Here is an 18797-nt window from a genome sequence, read left to right as displayed (position 1 = left end):
GCCCACAGGCCTCCTCAGGCCTGCGCTCAGGCACGGCTGCCCTTTTAGCTTGTCCCAGCCTGCCATGGGGTAGCCCCCTGGAGAGGCCCTGGCTCAGGAACATCGTCTGGGGGTCAGTACCCCATTTGCACCTGGAAGACAGTTATAGGTCACCTTTGGAAGAAAGATGGTTTCTGATTTGCTTTGTTGAATTCACACTAGGCAACAAATCTCTGCTTTGATATTGCTTCCAAAACGGAGTTGAGAGTGATGATTAAGAGTCAGGCTCCAGGGTGGGCTCTTACTGCCCATACGTGGTTCTGCTCTGCAGTAGCTCAGTCAGATGATGCACATGAAACCCTGAGCACAGTGCCTGACACCTTGAAAGCGTTCAGTGAATAGTGGCCATTGGCCTTATCATTTTTACTGAGGAATTCTTGGTAGGGAGTCAGTGCGATGCACTGGCAAGTTTACTGAACCAGACATCGAGAGCCTTAGATTCCAGGTCTAACTATTACTGCTCAGCTTGAGTTTCTGGGTGAGTCATTCATTTCATCTCAGTGGGCCCAGGGTTTCTCATCTGGAAATATTAATAGCTGCCCTACTTCTGTAATATCCTATATAAGCCTTTAAAACATTCATAATCTTTGACCTAGGAATTCTATTCCTAGGAAATTGTTCGTATTACATGCAAAGGTGCTAGGTTATAATAGTGAAAAATGGAAATTAAAAAATGTCTAATAGTTAATGGTTTAATTATATTCCTATATGACAGAGTGTAGCATATCCATAAGAGAATGATGCAGATCGGATTTTCAATTGACATGAAAATAGGGCCATGTCAATGGATCCTGTCAATGTCATATTATTATATTATTTAGAAATGATAGCAGATTACAGAATTATAGAGAATAAAGTGATTTAGTTGTGTAAAAAAATTGTTTTCATGTCTTCTATAGTACACCAAAGTGTTATCAGTGATTAAAACTATGTTTCTTGCTTGTGATATTACAGAGACCTCTATTTTTCTCTTTATACTTTTAAAAAATTCTTTGCAATCACATCTAGCATGTTTCTAATCAGAAAAAAATAATAGGAAAGCTTTTTATTTTCCATTTGGAGAGGAAACCCATGGCCGTACTCCACTCCACAGAACTTTGGAGAGACTGAAGTGACATAGAGTGTGATACAAAGGGGAGGCCCATCATTATCATGGCCGCCTCACTCCCACCTTGTAGGGACCAGGACCTCCTCTTTGAAGCCACCAGAGTTTGACCCTACAGTTCACATGTCTGCCCTTGGAGTCAGTTTTAGGGGTGGGGTAGGGCTGGGGTTTGCTGGAGAAGAAGCTGGGTGGACGAGTCTGTGGGGTTATGGGCAGTGCAGGGTTGCTGAGGTACTAGCTTACCAGGGCCATGTTTATGAGGCTTACTTCCTGCTGGCCCTCAGGGCCACTAGCCAGGAACACATAATGGGGGTTAGCAGAGCCCCCTCCTCTCCCCATCCCAAAGCTGAAATGTTCCAAATTCCTTCTTGGGCCAAAGCCCTCTCCCCCCAAGATCTTTCCTGGGCTTACAGAGGTCACCACACAAAAGCCCAGCTGGAGTTTTTGACAGGAAAAACACAAAACTCACCGAAGTTTTTTTTTAAGTACCTCAATCTTTCACAGCCTCCAGGGGTTTAATTCTGATCTGTAATAAGTCTCTGACCCAAGGTTGAGATTTGCAGATGGATTTTGCAAAGCTGCAGCTAACAATTAGAAATCCTTTATCACCTCAGCCTGGGGCCCCTTGCACCTTCCTACCCTCCTTCAGGATCCCTTCCTTCCTCTCCAGGGCTATACATCTCCTCCAAGCTCTGCAAAAGAACTGCTTCGTAAGTGTCTCAATTCTGATTTATTTGCTACGTTTTAAATTTCTAGTTGTTATCAGTTTGGCTTATGGTGAAGCCAGGCTGGGCCACCTTGGGTTTCTGACGGGGAGGTTGTGGGAGGGAAAATTCAGGAGGCATCTGGATTTGTAGTATTTGTTTCCTCAAGGCTACCACAAAGTTTCCAGTCTTTGAAACTGCAGGGCCAGAAGAAGCACTCTCCAAGTCAGATGATAATTTCTGGATGGAGTTTTTGAGGGCAAAAGGACTGAGATCAAGGGATGGGATAAAGGAGGTACAGTTTACCCTTCTGCTCAACTGTGGGGGTGAGGCACTGAAGAGGACTGGAAGGGCGCCTCCTCATGACCAGTCCCAGTGCCTTTCTTGCCATGAAGGCTCACGGAGTCAGCAGAAGATGGATTTCTGAGCGAAGTCCTAAAGTCTCCTCAAGTCCTTAAATAACTCTCTCCCGCTGGTCTCCAAGTGTCTCATTAGAAAGTTCTTCTTTGAAGAAAATCCTGTTATTTGCGACAACATGGATGGATCTTGAGGGCATTATGCTGAGTGAAATAAGTCAGACAAAGATAAACACTGTATGATATCACTTAATGTCTAATCTAAAACACACACACACACAAAAAAAAACAAAAAATGAGCACATATATACAGAGAACAGATGGATGGTTATCAGAAGTTGGGGTGGGGATGGGTGGGTGAAATGGGTGAAGTGGGTCAAAAGGTACAAGCTTCCAGTTATAAAATAAATAAATCCTGGGGATGTAATGTACAGCATGGGAACTATAGTTAATACCATGCTGTAGATTTGAAAGTTGCTGAGAGAAGATGATAGAAGCTCTCATCAGATGAAAAAGAAAAAAGTGTGTAACTTTGGTGATGGATGGTAACCAAACTTATTGGGGCCATCAGTTTGCAGTATATGAATGTATCAAATGATTATGTTGTACACTTAGAATGAATAACTAACAACTCTTTTGTGACCCCATGTACTGTAGCCCACCAGGCTGCTCTGTCCATGGGATTTCCCAGGCAAGAATACTGGAGTGGGTTGCCATGCCCTCCTTCAGGGGATCTTCTTGACTCATTATATCTCAATAAAAATGAAATTTCTTTTTGGGACTGAGACATTATTCTCTCCAAATGGCCTCTTTAAAAAATGGAACTGGAAACATCAACAGCACTTATAGCTAGGGAGGTTGTAGGTGATCTCTGTTTTTAAAAATTCTGTCTTTCTGTGTTTTCCAGCATTTTAACATGAGAGTGCTTTACTTTGATGATCAGGACAAAAAGCAACTTCTTTTTTTTTTTTTTTTTGTATACAAAGTATAACTTTACTTTTATGAAACAAACAAAAACTTGTATCTGAATTTATATGTCACTGAGGGCACACACAGTAGGGTGTATCCATGTGCAGAGAGAGTTGTAAAGGAATACCATGCTTCAAACGTTGTTTTTCTCCTGACACTTTTCATTTATTTTTCCACAATTCTGTATACTGTAATATTTTGCTGTTGTTGAGTTGCTAAGTCATGTCTGACTTTTTTGCGACCCCATGGACTGTAGCACGCCAGGTTCCTCTGTCCATGGGATTTCTCAGACAAGAATATTGGAGTGGGTTGCCATTTCCTTCTCCAGGGGCAACTTCTTTTTAAAGCAATTAGAAAATATCTCCATCTAGTTGTAGTTCTCTGTGAACTGCTCCAAGGACAAGCTTTCCAGAAAATTGGGCTTCAAAGGAATGGCTTTGCCACCTACCAGAGTGCTTGGGAGCTGGGGGTGAGGTGTGGAGTGGAAAAAGTGTCTCAGATTTCTGGGAGGGACTGAGATCAAGGGCTGGCTGACAGAAGAGGGTTGTGGTGGCCTCCATCTCCTCCACATCCTTCCTTGCACCTGCGGACTCCACCTATCTCACAGAGTCTCATGAAAGTATCTTCAAAGAAAGGGTACCACTCACAAGACTCTTAGAGCAAGAAGTGGGGAGTGGCAGGGCAAGGACCTAGGCAAGAAGGGGTTAATTCAGAAACTGCTGTCAGTCTTGACCCTCTTAATCCTCTCCTGCAGTTCCAGTCCCTCCCCTAAGGAAGATTAAGTAAGAATCCTAAATGAAGCCTTCTTGCCCAGCCCCTGGACCATGGAGTGTGTTGGCCTCATGCCCAGAAGACAAATTCAGCTGGCCAGACCCAGAGTTCTCTGTCCCTCCAAAGCCACCAGGGCTTAGCTTCTAGGGGGACCCCTCAGAGAGAAGAGTTTCGTTCAAGGGACAGCTGTTCAGTTTTCTTGGAGAAGGCAATGGCACCCCACTCCAGTACTCTTGCCTGGAAAATCCCATGGGCAGAGGAGCCTGGTGGGCTGCAATCCATGGGGTTGCGAAGAGTCAGACACGACTGAGTGACTTCACTTTCACTCTTCACTTTCATGCATTGGAGAAGAAAATGGCAACCCACTCCAATGTTCTTGCCTGGAGGATCCCAGGGATGGGAGAGCCTGGTGGGCTGCCGTCTATAGGGTCGCACAGAGTCGGACACAACTGAAGTGACTTAGCAGTTCAGCTCAGTTTTATGCTTCTAATGACAGCTGTTCAGCTTTCTCTATTTGTCCAAGTGGCTTCCTGTCCCCATGGCCTTAGTTGAGACTCAAAACTTCTCATCAAACTAGGGCCTGGAGAAGTGAGGGAACTTCCTCAACAGGTTCCCGGCAGAACCGAGATGAGAGGTTAGTCTTGATTCTCAGGCTAGCACTGGTTCTCTAAACCCTCCACTGCTTATCACACAAACCAGAGCAGAATCTAGACTGGCTCACTGTTCAACCACTTGCTATTTTGTCTACCCCATGCCTTCCTGAGCCTGGCTGAAAATTGACCCCATCGGGCCATTTCTCCTAGTTGAATAAGCTCCAACAACTTGCTCTTCCTCCTGCTCAGCTCTGCCATGTCAGATTCTTTAGAGATTCCAAGCCTCAGTGATGGCATTTAAAATTGGGCAAAGTGTATATGGGATCTTTGTACTATTTTTTAAAACTGCATGTGGATCTACAACTATCCTTATTAAAATGTCAATGAAAAGTAAAAAAAAAAAAAAAAAAAAATTCTCGTTGCTTTTTCCTTGCTGCTTTTACTATTTATTCTTTGTGTTTAATTTTTGTTAGTTTGATTAATAAGTGTCTTGGCATATTTCTTCTTGGATTTATACTGTATGGGACTCTGGGCTTCCTGGACTTGGATGGCTTTTTCCTTCCCCATTTTAGGGAAGTTTTTGACTATAATCTCCTCGAATATTTTCTCATGCCCTTTCTTTTCGTCTTCTTCTTCTGGGACACCTATGATTTGAATGTTGGGGCAAAAGAGACACAGACATTTTGGACACAATGGGGGATGGAAAGGATGGGATGATATGAGAGAATAGCATTGAGACGTATACATTACTGCATGTAAAATAGATAGCCAGTGGTAGTTCGATATATGACACAGGGAACCCAAAGCCAGAGATCTGTGACAACCTAGAGGGGTGGGATGGGGAAGGAGGTGGATTCAAGAGGGAGGGGACATATATGTATGCCTATGGCCAATTCATGTTGATGTATGGCAGAAACCAACACAATATTGCAAAGTAATTATCCTCTAATTAAAATACATATATAAATTCTGCCTACCCCTTGCCCCAAACCACTTCCCATTTACTCCTACTGAGTCAGGACTGGCTCTGGAGAGAGGCTCTCCTCTTGGGGACACTGTTGACTCTCACAGGAAACTTAAACCAGGCTCTTCTGCCACCATCCCAGGAAAGCTGAAGCCGTAGCTGCTCTTCTGGGAGGCAGGAAGTCTTCTCCCCATGAATTCTCAAGATAGCCCACCAATCCCAACTGAAAGCTCAAATATGGATAGGAAGTACAAAGAGGAAAGTGTTAAAGCCAACTTGGGGGGAAGAATGGTACAAGGAAGGTTTCAAGGAGAAGATGAGTCCTGAAGATAACTAGCAATTACCCAGGCAAACGCTGGGTGGTTGAATAGCATGCTTAAGGGTTTGGAGACACATAGAAAGGCAACTTCAGAGAAGTACACATACATGTTCAGGTAGCATTAGATTGTGTGTGTGTGTATATGTGTGTGTGTGTGTACACGCACGCACATAGGAGCATAAAGCATGAAGTTGTAGGTTATTGGTGAGAGATGAGCCTGGGATGAAGAGCAGGAGTCAGACATTGGAGGGCTTTCCTGGCTTCCTGGGCTAGAGAGTTTTAACTTCATCATGAAAGCAACGAAGAAGTCCTGAAGTTTTTTAAGTGTGGCCAAGAGATGGGGCGATACTAATTGTTTGATTTCCATTTCAGAAAGAGCCTTAGCTACTAGATGGATAATTGATCACAGGGACAGAGCAGAAGTGGAATTAGAGGGACCAATTTGAGATCCCTGTGAGGTTTGCAACTGGACAGAGACAATATCAGGTTTGAACTAAAGTCTAGCTAGTGCAGATGGAACAAAGTGGATGCATTTAGGATATATTTTGAGGATAGATCTCATAGGACTTCATAACTGCTTATATGTCAAGAAGAGGTGAGGAACCAAGGATGACTGATTTGGGTTGCTGGATGAATGATAATCTCACTGAGCTAGGGAACACTGTGTGAAGAATAGTTGGGCAGTGGAGAGAGAATAGTGAATATGATTTCAACTTCGCAAAATGTTGAGTCTGAGGTGCCATTAAAACATCCAGATGGGGTCATTCCAAACGAAGTTGCATATAAAAATATTGAGTTCAAGAGAGAGAGATATCTGTGCCAGATATATGGATTTAGGAGTCACTGGCATAGAGATGATCTCACTCATGGAGAATGTAAAGAAAAAAGAAGTCTAGCTGAAACCCTGGGGGTGGGGGAATAGTCAGATTTATACAGTGGGTAGAAGAGGAGGAAGTTGTAAAGGAGACCTAGGAGAATCATTCTGAGGAGCAGGGAAAACTGGGAGTGATGCTACAGAAAACAAATGAGTAGATAATTTTATGAAGGAGAAGGACAAGGTGAGATGACAGAGATATGAGGGATTTGGGGACAAGCTTGGTAACCTTGACAAGAACATTTTCAGTGGAGGACTAATGGCAGAGGCCAGACTTCAAAAGTTGAGCTGTGAGTGGGAGGGGGAAGAAGTAGAGACACCAGTATTAAATGGCTTATTTAAGAATCTTGGCTGCAAAGAAAATGATGAGGAGAGGGTAATAGCTGAGAAGGGAAGAGGTAGAGTAGGAAGCTCAGAAAGTGGTAAGTATTTGAAGTGGTCACCAGGAGATGTTCACCAGGGACAAGTAGAAGGACTTCCAAACAGCTCTAAAGATACCACTAAAATACAGAATCATGATCAGGTAAAATTATGCCTATTTTAGCAATAAGAAAACCAATGGCTGGAAAGGAGTTACTTACACAGCATCTCTGCTGATAAGGTGACAGAGCCGAGATTAAAGTAGATTTCCCTCTGTACCTCCCATTGAATGTTTTCTGGCCCCTGCTCTGCAGTGCTTTGCATCCACATTGGCATCATCATATCCATCACCGATGAAGAGTATTGATTATCAACCATGGGTCCAATGCTGCAGAAGCACAATAGAGGTTTCATATATGGTTTAGAACTTGGTTTGAAGAGACAAGATAGTCAACAAATGCATGTACTTATAAACTGGTGATGAGAAATTTCTTCAAGAAAATTGGAGATATCAAGGGAACATTTCATGCAAGGAAGCGCACAGTAAAGGACAGACAAGAAAGGACCTAATGAAAGCAGAAGAGATTAATAAGAGGTGGCAAGAATACACAGAAGAACTATACAAAAAAAAAGTCTTAATGACCCAGATAACCATGATGGCATGATCACTCACCTAGAGCCAGACATCCTGGAGTATGAAGTCAAGTGGGCCTTAGGAAGCATTACTATGAACAAAGCTGGTGGAGGTGATGGAATTCCAGCTGAGCTATTTCAAATCCTAAAAGATGATGCTGTGAAAGTGCTGCACTCAATATGTCAGCCCATTTGGAAAACAGCAGTGGCCATGGGACTGGAAAAGGTCAGTTTTTATTCCAATCCCAAAGAAAGCCAATGCCAAAGAATATTTAAACTACTGTACAATTGCGCTCATTTCACATGCTAGTAAGGTTATGCTCAAAATCCTTCAAACTAGGCTTCAACAGTATATGAACTGAGAACTTCCAGGTGTACAACCTGGGTTTAGAAAAGGCAGAGGAACCAGAGATCAAGTTGACAACATTCACTGGATCATAGAGAAAGCAAGGGAATTCCAGAAAAACATCTACTTCTGCTTCATTGACTACACTAAAACCTTTGACTGTGGATCACAGCAAACTGTGGAAAATTCTTCAAGAGATGGGAATACCAGAGAATACCTGACTCCTGAGAAACCTGTATGCAGGACAAGAAGCAACAGTTAGGACCAGATATGGAACAACAGATTGGTTCAAAATTGGGAAAGGAGTATCACAAGGCTGTATATTGTCACCTTGCTTATTTAAATTACATGCAGAGTACATCATGTGAAATGCCAGGCTGGATAAATCACAAGCTGGAATCATGATGACAGGAGAAATATCAATAACCTCAGATATGCAGATGATACCACTCTAATACCAGAAAGTGAAGAGGAACTAAAGAGCTTTTCGATGAGGGTGAAAGAGGAGAATGAAGAAGCTTGCTTAAAATTCAACATTCAAAAAACTAAAATCTTGGCATCTGGTTCCATCACTTCATGGCAAATAGAAAGGGGGAAAAGTGGAAGCAATGACAGATTTTATTTTCTTGGGCTCCAAAATCACTGTGGATGGTGACTGCAGCTGTGAAATTAAAAGACGCTCACTCCTTGGAAGGGCAGCTATGAAAAACCTAGACAGGATATTAAAAAGCAGAGACATCAGTTTGCCAACAAAGGTCCATATAGTTAAAGCTATGGTTTTTCCAGTAGCCATATACGGATGTGAGAGTTGGACCATAAAGAAGACTAAGTGCTGAAGAATTGATGCTTTTGAACTGTGATGTTGGAGAAGACTCTCGAGATTCCCTTGGACAGCAAGGAGATCAAACCCGTCAGTCCTAAAGGAAATCAGTCCTGAATATTCATTGGAAGGACTGATGCTGAAGCTGAAGCTCCAATACTTTGATGCAAAGAGCTGATTCATTGGGAAAGACCCTAATGCTGGGGAAGATTGAGGGCAGGAGGAGAAGGGGGTGACAGAAAGATGGTTGGACAGCATCATTGGCTCAATGGATATGAGTTTGAGCAAACTTTGGGAGATAGTGAAGGACAGAGAAGTCTGGCATGCTGCAGTCCATGCAGTCACGGAGAGTCGGGCACGACTTAGTGACTGAAGAAAGACAAAATCAAATGGCGAAACTCTTTTTCTCTCTCCTGTGTTCCCCACCTCCTCTTCATTCCCTTATTCTTCCTCTGATTCTTTCTCTCAATACTCTTTCCCAACATTGAGCAGCTCTGGTCCCTTACACAAGTGTCATTGGTTCATTTAGAAAGTCTGCATCTTACAGTCCCTCAAACCTCCTTACTACTTTTGTTTATTCATTGAGAGGATATTTTTAAACATCTGCTTTGAGTGTGAAATGGATGGGTAATGCATGGTGCAAGGCATTAGAGATACAGAAATGAGTAAGACACGGCCCTTGCCCTCAAGGAGCTCACAGACTAGTGGGAAAGAATAAGGATTTAAATAAGAGATTGCAATATAGTGAAATGAGTACTTTCTGTATTTCCTCAAGTATACAATAGGGATTAGTACCTACCACAAGACATGGTTGTGAATTAAGATGCATAAACTGTTTATAATGGTTGCATAGGATATGAGTGCTGCTATTTTATCATCATCATTAGTAGTAGTAGTTGTACTATGATGGAGGTAAGTAAATACAAGATACTATAAGAACACAGAGAAGGGGGACTTGACCTTGACCAAGGTCATCTGAGTTGAGCCTTAAAGGATGAGAACGTGCTAACCAGAGAGAAAGAATGCCAGGCATTCTGCATTGTAGGAACAGCCTGAGCTGAGGCTTGGAAGCAAAAGACAACAGGACATGACTGAGGAACATAAAGTAATTTAGTTCAGCAAGAGCATAGAACATGAGAAGGGCAATGGCAAGAGATAAAGTTTGACAAGTCATAGAGTCCAGTCATGTTTGAACTTTATCCTTTAGTGGATGGGGAGACACTGGAATGTTGTATGGAGAGTAGAGACTTGATCAGATTAATGTTGAAAGATCACCTCGGCAATGGCAAGGAGAATGAATTAGAGGAGGCAAGATCAGAAGAAAGACCAATTAGGAAGTCATTGCTATAGTCCATGGGAGAGAGAATGATGAAGCCCTGGACTGTGGAAGTAGCAGTGGGGATAGAGAGAAGGGTGCTATGGAATCACTGTGGACGGTGACTATAGCCATGAAATTAAAAGACACTTGCTCTTTGGAAGGAAAGCTATGACAAACCTGAAAGTGAAAGTGAAAGTCACTCAAAGAGTGTGTCCGACTCTTTGTGATCCCATGGACTGTTCAGTCCATGGAATTCTCTAGGCCAGAATACTGGAGTGCATAGCCTTTCCCTTCTCCAGGGGATCTTCCCAACCCAGGGATCGAACCCAGGTCTCCCACATTGCAGGTGGATTCTTTACCAGCTGAGTCACAAGGAAAAGTAAAGTAAAGTCGCTCAGTCATGTCTGACTCTTTGCGACCCCATGGACTGTAGCCTACCAGGCTCCTCTGTCCATGGGATTTTCCAGGCAATAGTACTGGAGTGGATTGCCATTTCCTTCTCCAGGGGATCTTCCCGACCCAGGGATCGAACCCGGGTCTCCCACATTGTAGACAGATGCTTAACCGTCTGAGTCACCAGGGAAGTCCTGAGTCACAAGGGAAGCCCATGACAAACCTAGATAGCATATTAAAAAAAAGAGATATTACTTTTCTGACAAAGGTCCATGTAGTCAAAGCTATGGTTTTTCCAGTAGCTATGTATGGATGTGAGAGTTGAAGACTGAGCACTGAAATATTGATGCTTTCAAACTGTGGTGCTGGAGAAGACTCTTGAGAGTCCCTTGGACTTCAAGGAGATCAAACCAGTCAATCCTAAAAGAAATCCACCCCAACTATTCATTGGAGGGACTGTTGCTGAAGCTGAAGCTCCAATATTTTGGCCACGTGATGTGAAGAGCCAACTCATTGGAAAAGACCCTGATGCTCCAAAAGACTGAAGGCAAAAAGGGATATCAGAGGATGAGATGGTTAGATAGCATCACTGACTCAGTGGACATGAACTGGAGCAAACTGGGTGATAATGAAGGACAGGGAAGCCTGGCATACTGCAGTCCATAGGATCACAAAGAGTCAAACAGGACTTAGTGACTGAGCAACAACAACAAGAATTGGTGAGACTGTGACAGTAGAAGGTGACAGGTATGTGTGAGAGAAGTGTCAAGAATCACTTCTAGGATTTGGGTCTGGTGCAAGGAGATAGATATCATAGGTATCATTCAGTGAACCCATGGAAGAACTGTTTGGGGAAGGATGCAGTGAGGGTGTGTGTGATGAGGCCTCTTTTGAACATGTCAAATTTGAGCTGCCCATGAGATTTCCAACTGGATGGTGATTGGTCTGGAAGTCCTGAAGCTCAGGAGAAAGGTCTATGCTGGAAACACAGAATTGGGAGTGCCAGGGGATGGGTAGGAGGTTGCATCATGGGGGTGGATACATTTGCTCAGGGACAGAGTGTTGATTGAGGAAAGGATGGACTTTCAAATACTCACATTTAAGAGATGATTACAGAAGGAGCAGTCTTGAATAAGGCTAAAACTGAACAGCCAGATTTTGGTGGGTTGAAAAACAAGTGGGTCAGAGGGTCTTGAGGTGGATGGAAGCAAGGATGTGCCCTTGACCCTTAGTGTCTTGAACCTTGGTAAGAGTCAGGGGCACCGGTGGGGGATGCTCCTTGAACACTTGAAAACTCTGAGCAGCTCTGTGATTCTAAAGGATTGACTTGGATGACTTCCTCTTACAAAGTCCTCCATTCTGGAGCAGCTGCCTTTTCCTCTGTCTACCTTAGTGCCCCTAACAGACAGCCCAGGAATGTCAGGGCTCCCTCCAGGCCCTGGAAAAACCTTCGCTCTTGAATCCTCCCACATCTCCTGAGAGGCCTAGGGGATGGTGGCACAACTATTAGGAGAGCAGACAGGAAATGTCTGGGTGTGTGATACACACGGGAGGCCTCAGGCTAGCCTGTGGAGGAGGACTGGGGCAGGGCTGGGAGGACTTGAACTCTGAGAGTGTGGACAGATGCCCTGTTGTCTGCCCCAACCTGCCCTGGAGTCGACTTTAACCTTGGACAGGGTGACCCAGGGCTATACCACTGATCTCTAGGCTGCTGTAGAGTCAAGAGGCCTCTGAGAACTTAGCGTCCAAGGCTATATCTTAGGGTCTGTTCTTCCTGCCCCTTTGCCTTGGAATTTGCCCCCAAGGTACAATTGAGGGGCCCTGTGGCACCGCTGCTGGGCAATGCATTAAACAGCAGGCCTTGGAGACGGAACCAGCCGATAGTGTGACCTGGAGTTAACATCGTCACCACAACCGACCCTGCCGTTGCCACCTTCTCGGAAAGCAGCCACCTGTCTGGCTCCTGGTTTTGTCTGGCTGCCAATATAAAGCATGTGCCTACGCAGGAGCTGATGACATTTTGGCTCCACTTTCAAAGTTTTTTTTTCTTTGTTTCTCATGTGTTTTTTCTAAAGATAACAAAGGTCAAAAGGCATCCAGCATTTTCTGGTTTCTCATAAGCTTCTGGTCAATATTTAATCTGGTTTATGGATTTTTTTAAGGTCTTCTAGATGCCTTCTTGAGCCTGCTTGTGGCCACCCACAGACACTTGTAAGGAGGAGAGAAGTCAGCCTGGCAGAGACACTGTGAAATGAGGGATTAGAGGCCGGGATCCAAGGAGCCAAAGCTACAGCCAGCAGACAAGGGAGCCTGCCCCGAAGTCGCGTGTGCTGAGAGGTCTGCCATGGCCTCTCTTGGCCTCCAGCTTGTGGGCTACGTCCTGGGCCTTCTGGGGCTGTTGGGCACCGTGATTGCCATGCTGCTCCCCAGCTGGCGAACAAGCTCCTATGTTGGTGCCAGCATTGTGACTGCGGTTGGCTTCTCCAAGGGCCTCTGGATGGAGTGTGCAACACACAGCACAGGCATCACCCAGTGTGACATCTACAGCACCATGCTAGGCCTGCCCGCTGACATCCAAGCTGCCCAGGCCATGATGGTGACGTCCAGTGCCATGTCCTCCTTGGCGTGCATTGTCTCTGTGGTGGGCATGAGATGCACAGTCTTCTTCCAGGAGTCTCGAGCCAAAGACAGAGTGGCGGTTGTGGGCGGAGTCTTCTTCATCCTTGGAGGCCTCCTGGGCTTCATCCCTGTTGCCTGGAATCTTCACGGGATCTTGCGAGACTTCTACTCCCCACTGGTGCCTGACAGCATGAAATTTGAGATCGGAGAGGCTCTTTACCTGGGCATTATTTCCTCCCTGTTCTCCCTGATAGCTGGAATCTTCCTCTGCTTTTCCTGCTCACCCCAGGGAAATCGCTCCAACTACTACGATGCCTACCAGGCCCAGCCCCTGGCCACTAGGAGCTCTCCAAGGCCTGGTCAAGCGCCCAAAGGCAAGAGTGAGTTTAACTCCTACAGCCTGACAGGGTATGTGTGAAGAACCAGGGGCCAGAGCTGGGGGTGGTGGCTGGGTCTGTGAACACCAGTGGACACCCCCCTCCCCCAGGCCCACAGGTGAGGGATATTGGCACTGGATCGTGTCAGAAGGTGCTGCTGAAGATAGACTGACTTTGGCCACTGGATCAAACAAAGGCAGAAACAGGAGCTGGTGTGACAGGATGCAGGTTAAACTGTCAAGACTCTTGCTAAGCCAGACTTTCTGTTTCCTTCATCTTGGCACCCTCCACCCCCACCCCAGCCTTCGAATACCCAACCCTCAACTCCAACCACCCCCCACCAGAAGCCAGGCCCCAGCATCTCCCCTTTACCCTTTGATTTACCTTGGAGTCCATCCAAAAGCCCACTAAGTACATCCCACTGACTGACCCTCTCTGTGATCAAAGACCCTTCCTCTTGCAGAGGTTGGCTCTTAGCTCATTGCTGGGGGATGGGGGTGGGTGCGAAGGGGTGGTGGCTCCTAAGGGCATGGCGCTAATCTCCTTTGCAAGCCTCCCTCCAAACAAACTGATTGGCCAGTAATGGGCCCTGGAGCCTCCTCCATCCCACTCTTATGACTCCATATGTCTAGACTGAATGTGTCTAACTGAATGTGTATGAACTGAAATAAAGCCACCCCACTGTACTGAGGGAACAGAAAGCAATGGGGTGTAGGATGAGAGGACAAGGACCAAAGCTGAGGACCAAAAAAAAAAAAAGGCCAGAATCACGGCCCAGGGACTTAGCTTCCAGAGAGAGGAAAGCACAAGGAAAGAACATATGACAGAGCACTGAAGGCGGCAGCAGACTCTGACTGTACCGAGGAGCTCCCTCAAAAGCTACAGCTCCAACTTGCACTGAAGCCCCTGTCTCCCTCTGACCTGGCGTCCTGCTAACAACAGGTGAAAGGGCCTGCACAATGGTTTCTGTAGGGAAAGGAAACTGGTTTGGTTTAGAGATGGCCCTTGGCTGGGGGTGACAACATGGGAGCACGGGTGGACACGGGTGGGAACTACAATGAGTGTTTCTATTGGGCCAGAGAGAGGCAGCCCCCAGGAGAGTCTTCAGGCTTAATGGAGAAGCAGCCTGAAGACTGAGATCAGGCCCCCGGGGTCTGCCCACAGAGCACAGTAGCACCTCCGAAAGACCATAGCCCCAGATGGGCCCCCTGTCAGTCACCTTCATGTTCTCCCCACCATCCTTTACCAGACATGGTGGAATTGCTAGAAGGCATCAAAGGGCTCCAGCATGGAGTCATCCTGACCCAGGTGCCGTGGCCCTCATCTGAGTGACAGCTGAATTGCCACCTGGGATTTTTGTTGAGATTGAAGAGTAGAGGATTCCCAGGCAGATAGTTTCAGCTCCAAGACTTCAAAATGCCCCCTTTCCCCTGGGGGTGGAGGTGGGGTGACAGTCACAAACAAACCAAAGGCTTGAGCATGACTAGCTTCTGACAAACTCCAGTACACTGCCCCAAACCTCAGCGCCAGCAGGAGGGGTCCAGTCATTGTAACATGTCTTTCACAGTTCTTGCCTCTTTTTAAGCTCCTCTTCTAAGCGGGAAGGCCCTCTCCCCTTAGCCAAGTCTTCCTCATGCTTGGAGAAGTCGCTGGGCACGGCCTCCTTCACCGAGCCTCCTCTGACCACTCCGTCCCTCTCCTACCCCTCCATCCTCCAACCCTCAATGTAAAAAATCACTCTTTGATGCTTATTATTCACAATTTTTGATGGATAATTATCTTTCCATGTGTATGTAACCGATTTCACAAGTACATTGTAAACTCTTGAAGGGTAGGGTCCATATCTTAGCCATGTGTATATTTCTCAGACTATCTGTAAGAGTGCTGAGCACATAGTAGGTGATCAATAAACACTTGTTGATTGAACAACTGTTTTATTAATTCTAATTAATTCAGACAGGGCAGGTGTGACTGAGGGAACTGGGCGAAGGGGAGGGTAGAATAGAAATTGGTTTTTCTCCCCACTAGGTGAATAGAAAATTCTAGACCTTACTGGAGACATTAAGAAAGCAGGACGTTCTTGCCCCTTCTTAGGGAAACATTAACCTTTTCATAATGTCCAGGGACCCTCCCTTCTTACAAGTTATTTCCTTTAAGTTATTTGCTAAATGCTTACATATTTATTCCACTCATCTCTGAACCACCATTATGAGGAAGGTGAAATAGATCAGCAAAGCTCCATTTGGCAGATGGAGAAACTAAGGCACATATCAGTACAGAGATTTTTGTAGGGCCACACTGCTCGTATAGGTGCCTGAGTCTCCTGACTCCCAAAATAGGACTCTGCCAATCAAACAATATTCACAGCCAGTACCAAAAGCCTGCCAGAGGTTGCAAGTTGTCTGAGGAAAACAATGCGTGGCCAGTGAGGTAACAATGGGGACATATAGGGTCTGCTGGTCTCCCATGAGAGAAATCTGGGTGAGTAGGACCAACTCACTGAGTGAACCGCTTGGAACTGCCTATCCTGCCATGCTGGCCAGTTGGCCAGCCTGGGTCCAGCTAACTGGCCCATTAGGGGGAATGCCAAGCTTACATTTAAATAAGACATGACACCTCAACTCCAATTCCTCTACCTCTGGAGGTGTGGGAGTTTGGAAAGCCAATGATTTAGCACTGTTCTAACCTCATTGGGAATTAACCAAGTTTGATGTGTAAACATGTTGACTGTGGCAACCCTAACAAGAGTGGAGCCCTACAAGACTCAGCCTCCCCAGTCCCTAGACCTGGTGGGCCTCAGCACACAGGAGCCTGTTATAAGACACACTACCCTTGCATTCCTGAGGTGAGCCTTCTTTGTGGCAGAGGCTAGGACCCTACCATCCAATCCCATTTAGAGGGAATAGTGGCAGGCAGGAGTAAGGGCAGTGGGGAGAGGGCTCTCTGAACACATGTTTAACAAGAGGTCATATCTCTGGCCTGGTACCAAGAACCCCAGAGCCTTTGACTGGGGGCCGCTGGAGTTTGGTAAATGGATTAGCCTTGCTGACTCTGCTGGGCTGTGTGTGCTTAGTCACTCAGTCGTGTCCAACTCTTTGTGACCCCATGGACTGTAGCCTGCCAGGCTCCTCTACCCATGGGATTTCCCAGGCAAGAATACTGGAGTGGGTTGCCATTTCTTCCTCCAGGGGATCTTTCTGACGTAGGGGTCGAACCTGCGGCTCCTGCCTCATCTCCTATGTTGTAGGTGGATTCTTTACCATCTGAGCCAGTGGGTTGCAACCTGATATGGACTCTGATGACCCACCACCTGGTAGCCAAAGCCCTTTCAGATCCATGATTTCACTGCCTCCTCCAAATACCCCCAATGAAGCAGGTCTTTTACAGGAGACAAAAGGGAGGCCCAGAGAGGTGAGTAAATTCCTTAAAGTCACAGTGTCAGAATCTGAACATAAGCTTGGAAACCTATCCCACACCAAACGTGGGTCTGGGATTCTGTCTCAGAAGGTGTAAGTGGGGTGCAGCCTGTGACTCTTCAAACTCCTGCCACCTTCCTGCTCCTGTCTTTCACTACAGTATAAGGGCTTTTGAGGAAAAGAGGGCACAGAGCTTCCAGTCATGTTAGATTGAGGCTTGTCTGAGAGCTCCTCCTTTCTTTTAATTTGGGAAGATTCTATGGAAGGAGTTAGACATTCATTGTCAACTAGAAAAACTGGGACAGGCGTGATAAAGAGCAAGTGATCCTTTTGGGTGGTTGAGTAAGAAAAGCCTTGCTCTAGCTACTTTCCCAGAACTCTGGGTCCAAGTTGAACAGCTTTCAGGTCACCCCATTGCCTTCCGTCATAAAGTAATTTAGATTAGCCACAGACCCAGGGACAGTTAAGGCCGTTGCATCTATTCCCTGGCCTCACAGTTCTGACCCTTGCACAAGGAGAGATGTTTCTGCCTTCCCTCATTCCTCTGATAATGGTGTGACTCATGGTTTTTCCCCCTGGGGGCCCTACTGACCCACAGCTATGTGATTATTAATAGGGGAGGAGGAGGCCAAAACTGGCTTCTTGGTGGAAAGATGAACTCCAACTTTCTGAAAGACCTTCATTCAGCCAGTCAAACAGCCATCTGGCCAGCTCTCCAGCTGGCAAGCTACCAACCGGCACACACCAACTGCCCTCTTACCTGGTGGCAGGCAATGTGCTGAAGGCTTTGACGGTAACAAGGGTGAACAAGGTAACGTCTGTGCCTAGTAGCAGGTGATACTTGATCTATGGGAGATAAGACATGCACACCCACCTGTGGTACAAGATATAATATGGTCTATCTTGTGAGAGATAAGGAAAACTGTCACAAGATAGGGGTATATCAGGGGCTAGTTAAAAACAGTTTGAAAATCCCCTAAATCCCAATCCATAGGAAAGGAGGGTCTGGCACTACTTGAGCTTCTGGGGGAAGGATGATCAAACAAAGAAAACTGCTTCCTCCAGCTGAAGGACCATAGGGAATAGAGAAGTAGGGGAGAGGGCTATACTAAGAAAGAAACAGGGATATGCCACACAGCTAACCTGCGAGCTCCTGAGTTTGCCTCACAGGACCCTAAGTGGCTCTAATGGAGAGAGAGACACTGGGGCTCAGCCTCTCCCCCCTCATCTCCTTCTCCTGGTCAGGGTTCCGGAAACTGCTGGAAGCAGCAGAGGCAGTGTCCATCCAGGTAACCTGAGGCCTTTGGGCTCTTGACCAGAGGAGAAACATGTCTGTACATGGGAGAAGGGAGAGAGGAGGGGCCCAGTGCTAAAGAAAGCCAAATGAGGCCTCGCAGGGTCAACCACTCAGCCCTACGCTCATGGATGTGGGCTTCTTTCATGCCTGCAGCTGCCCACTCTGGGACATGCAGACCCCAGGCTGGAAAGTCCATGTGCTTCTCTTCAGCGGGCTTTGAGCTAATCTAAAGCCTTTGCCAAGTCTGGTCTCACGGCCCCAGCGAGCGGCTCTCAGCTTTGATGAGAATTTCTGTTATCTCAATGGGAAGGTGGGGGGCGAACTTCAAACAGGAAGTCCAGCAGGTTATCTCTCTCTCTTGCCCTAAAACGTGGCTCCCTACATGCTATGATATGATCACTGATAAAATATTAACAGGATGTTATCAGGAACAGCTATACAAAAACTATAATCTGACCACCCCCTCCACCTCATACGACCCACCACCTTCCTGAGAACTGCAGCTCAGGAATTCCTAGTTAAAA

General features: G+C 46.1%; 1 protein-coding gene across 1 annotated transcript; it reads left to right on the top strand.

The window, feature by feature from the left end:
• The first annotated feature begins 1721 nt into the window (after positions 1–1721).
• On the top strand, positions 1722–14006 carry CLDN2 (claudin 2). The gene is made up of 2 exons (XM_044936870.1): positions 1722–1854; positions 12727–14006. Exon 2 carries the CDS (start codon positions 12909–12911, stop codon positions 13599–13601), a length of 693 nt encoding a protein of 230 aa, XP_044792805.1. The 5' UTR covers positions 1722–1854; positions 12727–12908; the 3' UTR covers positions 13602–14006.
• The last annotated feature ends 4791 nt before the right edge of the window (positions 14007–18797 follow it).

Source organism: Bubalus bubalis, chromosome X (assembly GCF_019923935.1).
Source record: "Bubalus bubalis isolate 160015118507 breed Murrah chromosome X, NDDB_SH_1, whole genome shotgun sequence".
NCBI classification, from domain to species: domain Eukaryota; kingdom Metazoa; phylum Chordata; class Mammalia; order Artiodactyla; family Bovidae; genus Bubalus; species Bubalus bubalis.
This window is presented reverse-complemented; position numbering and strand designations above follow the sequence as displayed.

Bases quoted from the DNA above. Each gene is read 5' to 3' on its own strand.
- CLDN2 (XM_044936870.1), top strand. From the start codon at position 12,909: ATGGCCTCTCTTGGCCTCCAGCTTGTGGGCTACGTCCTGGGCCTTCTG.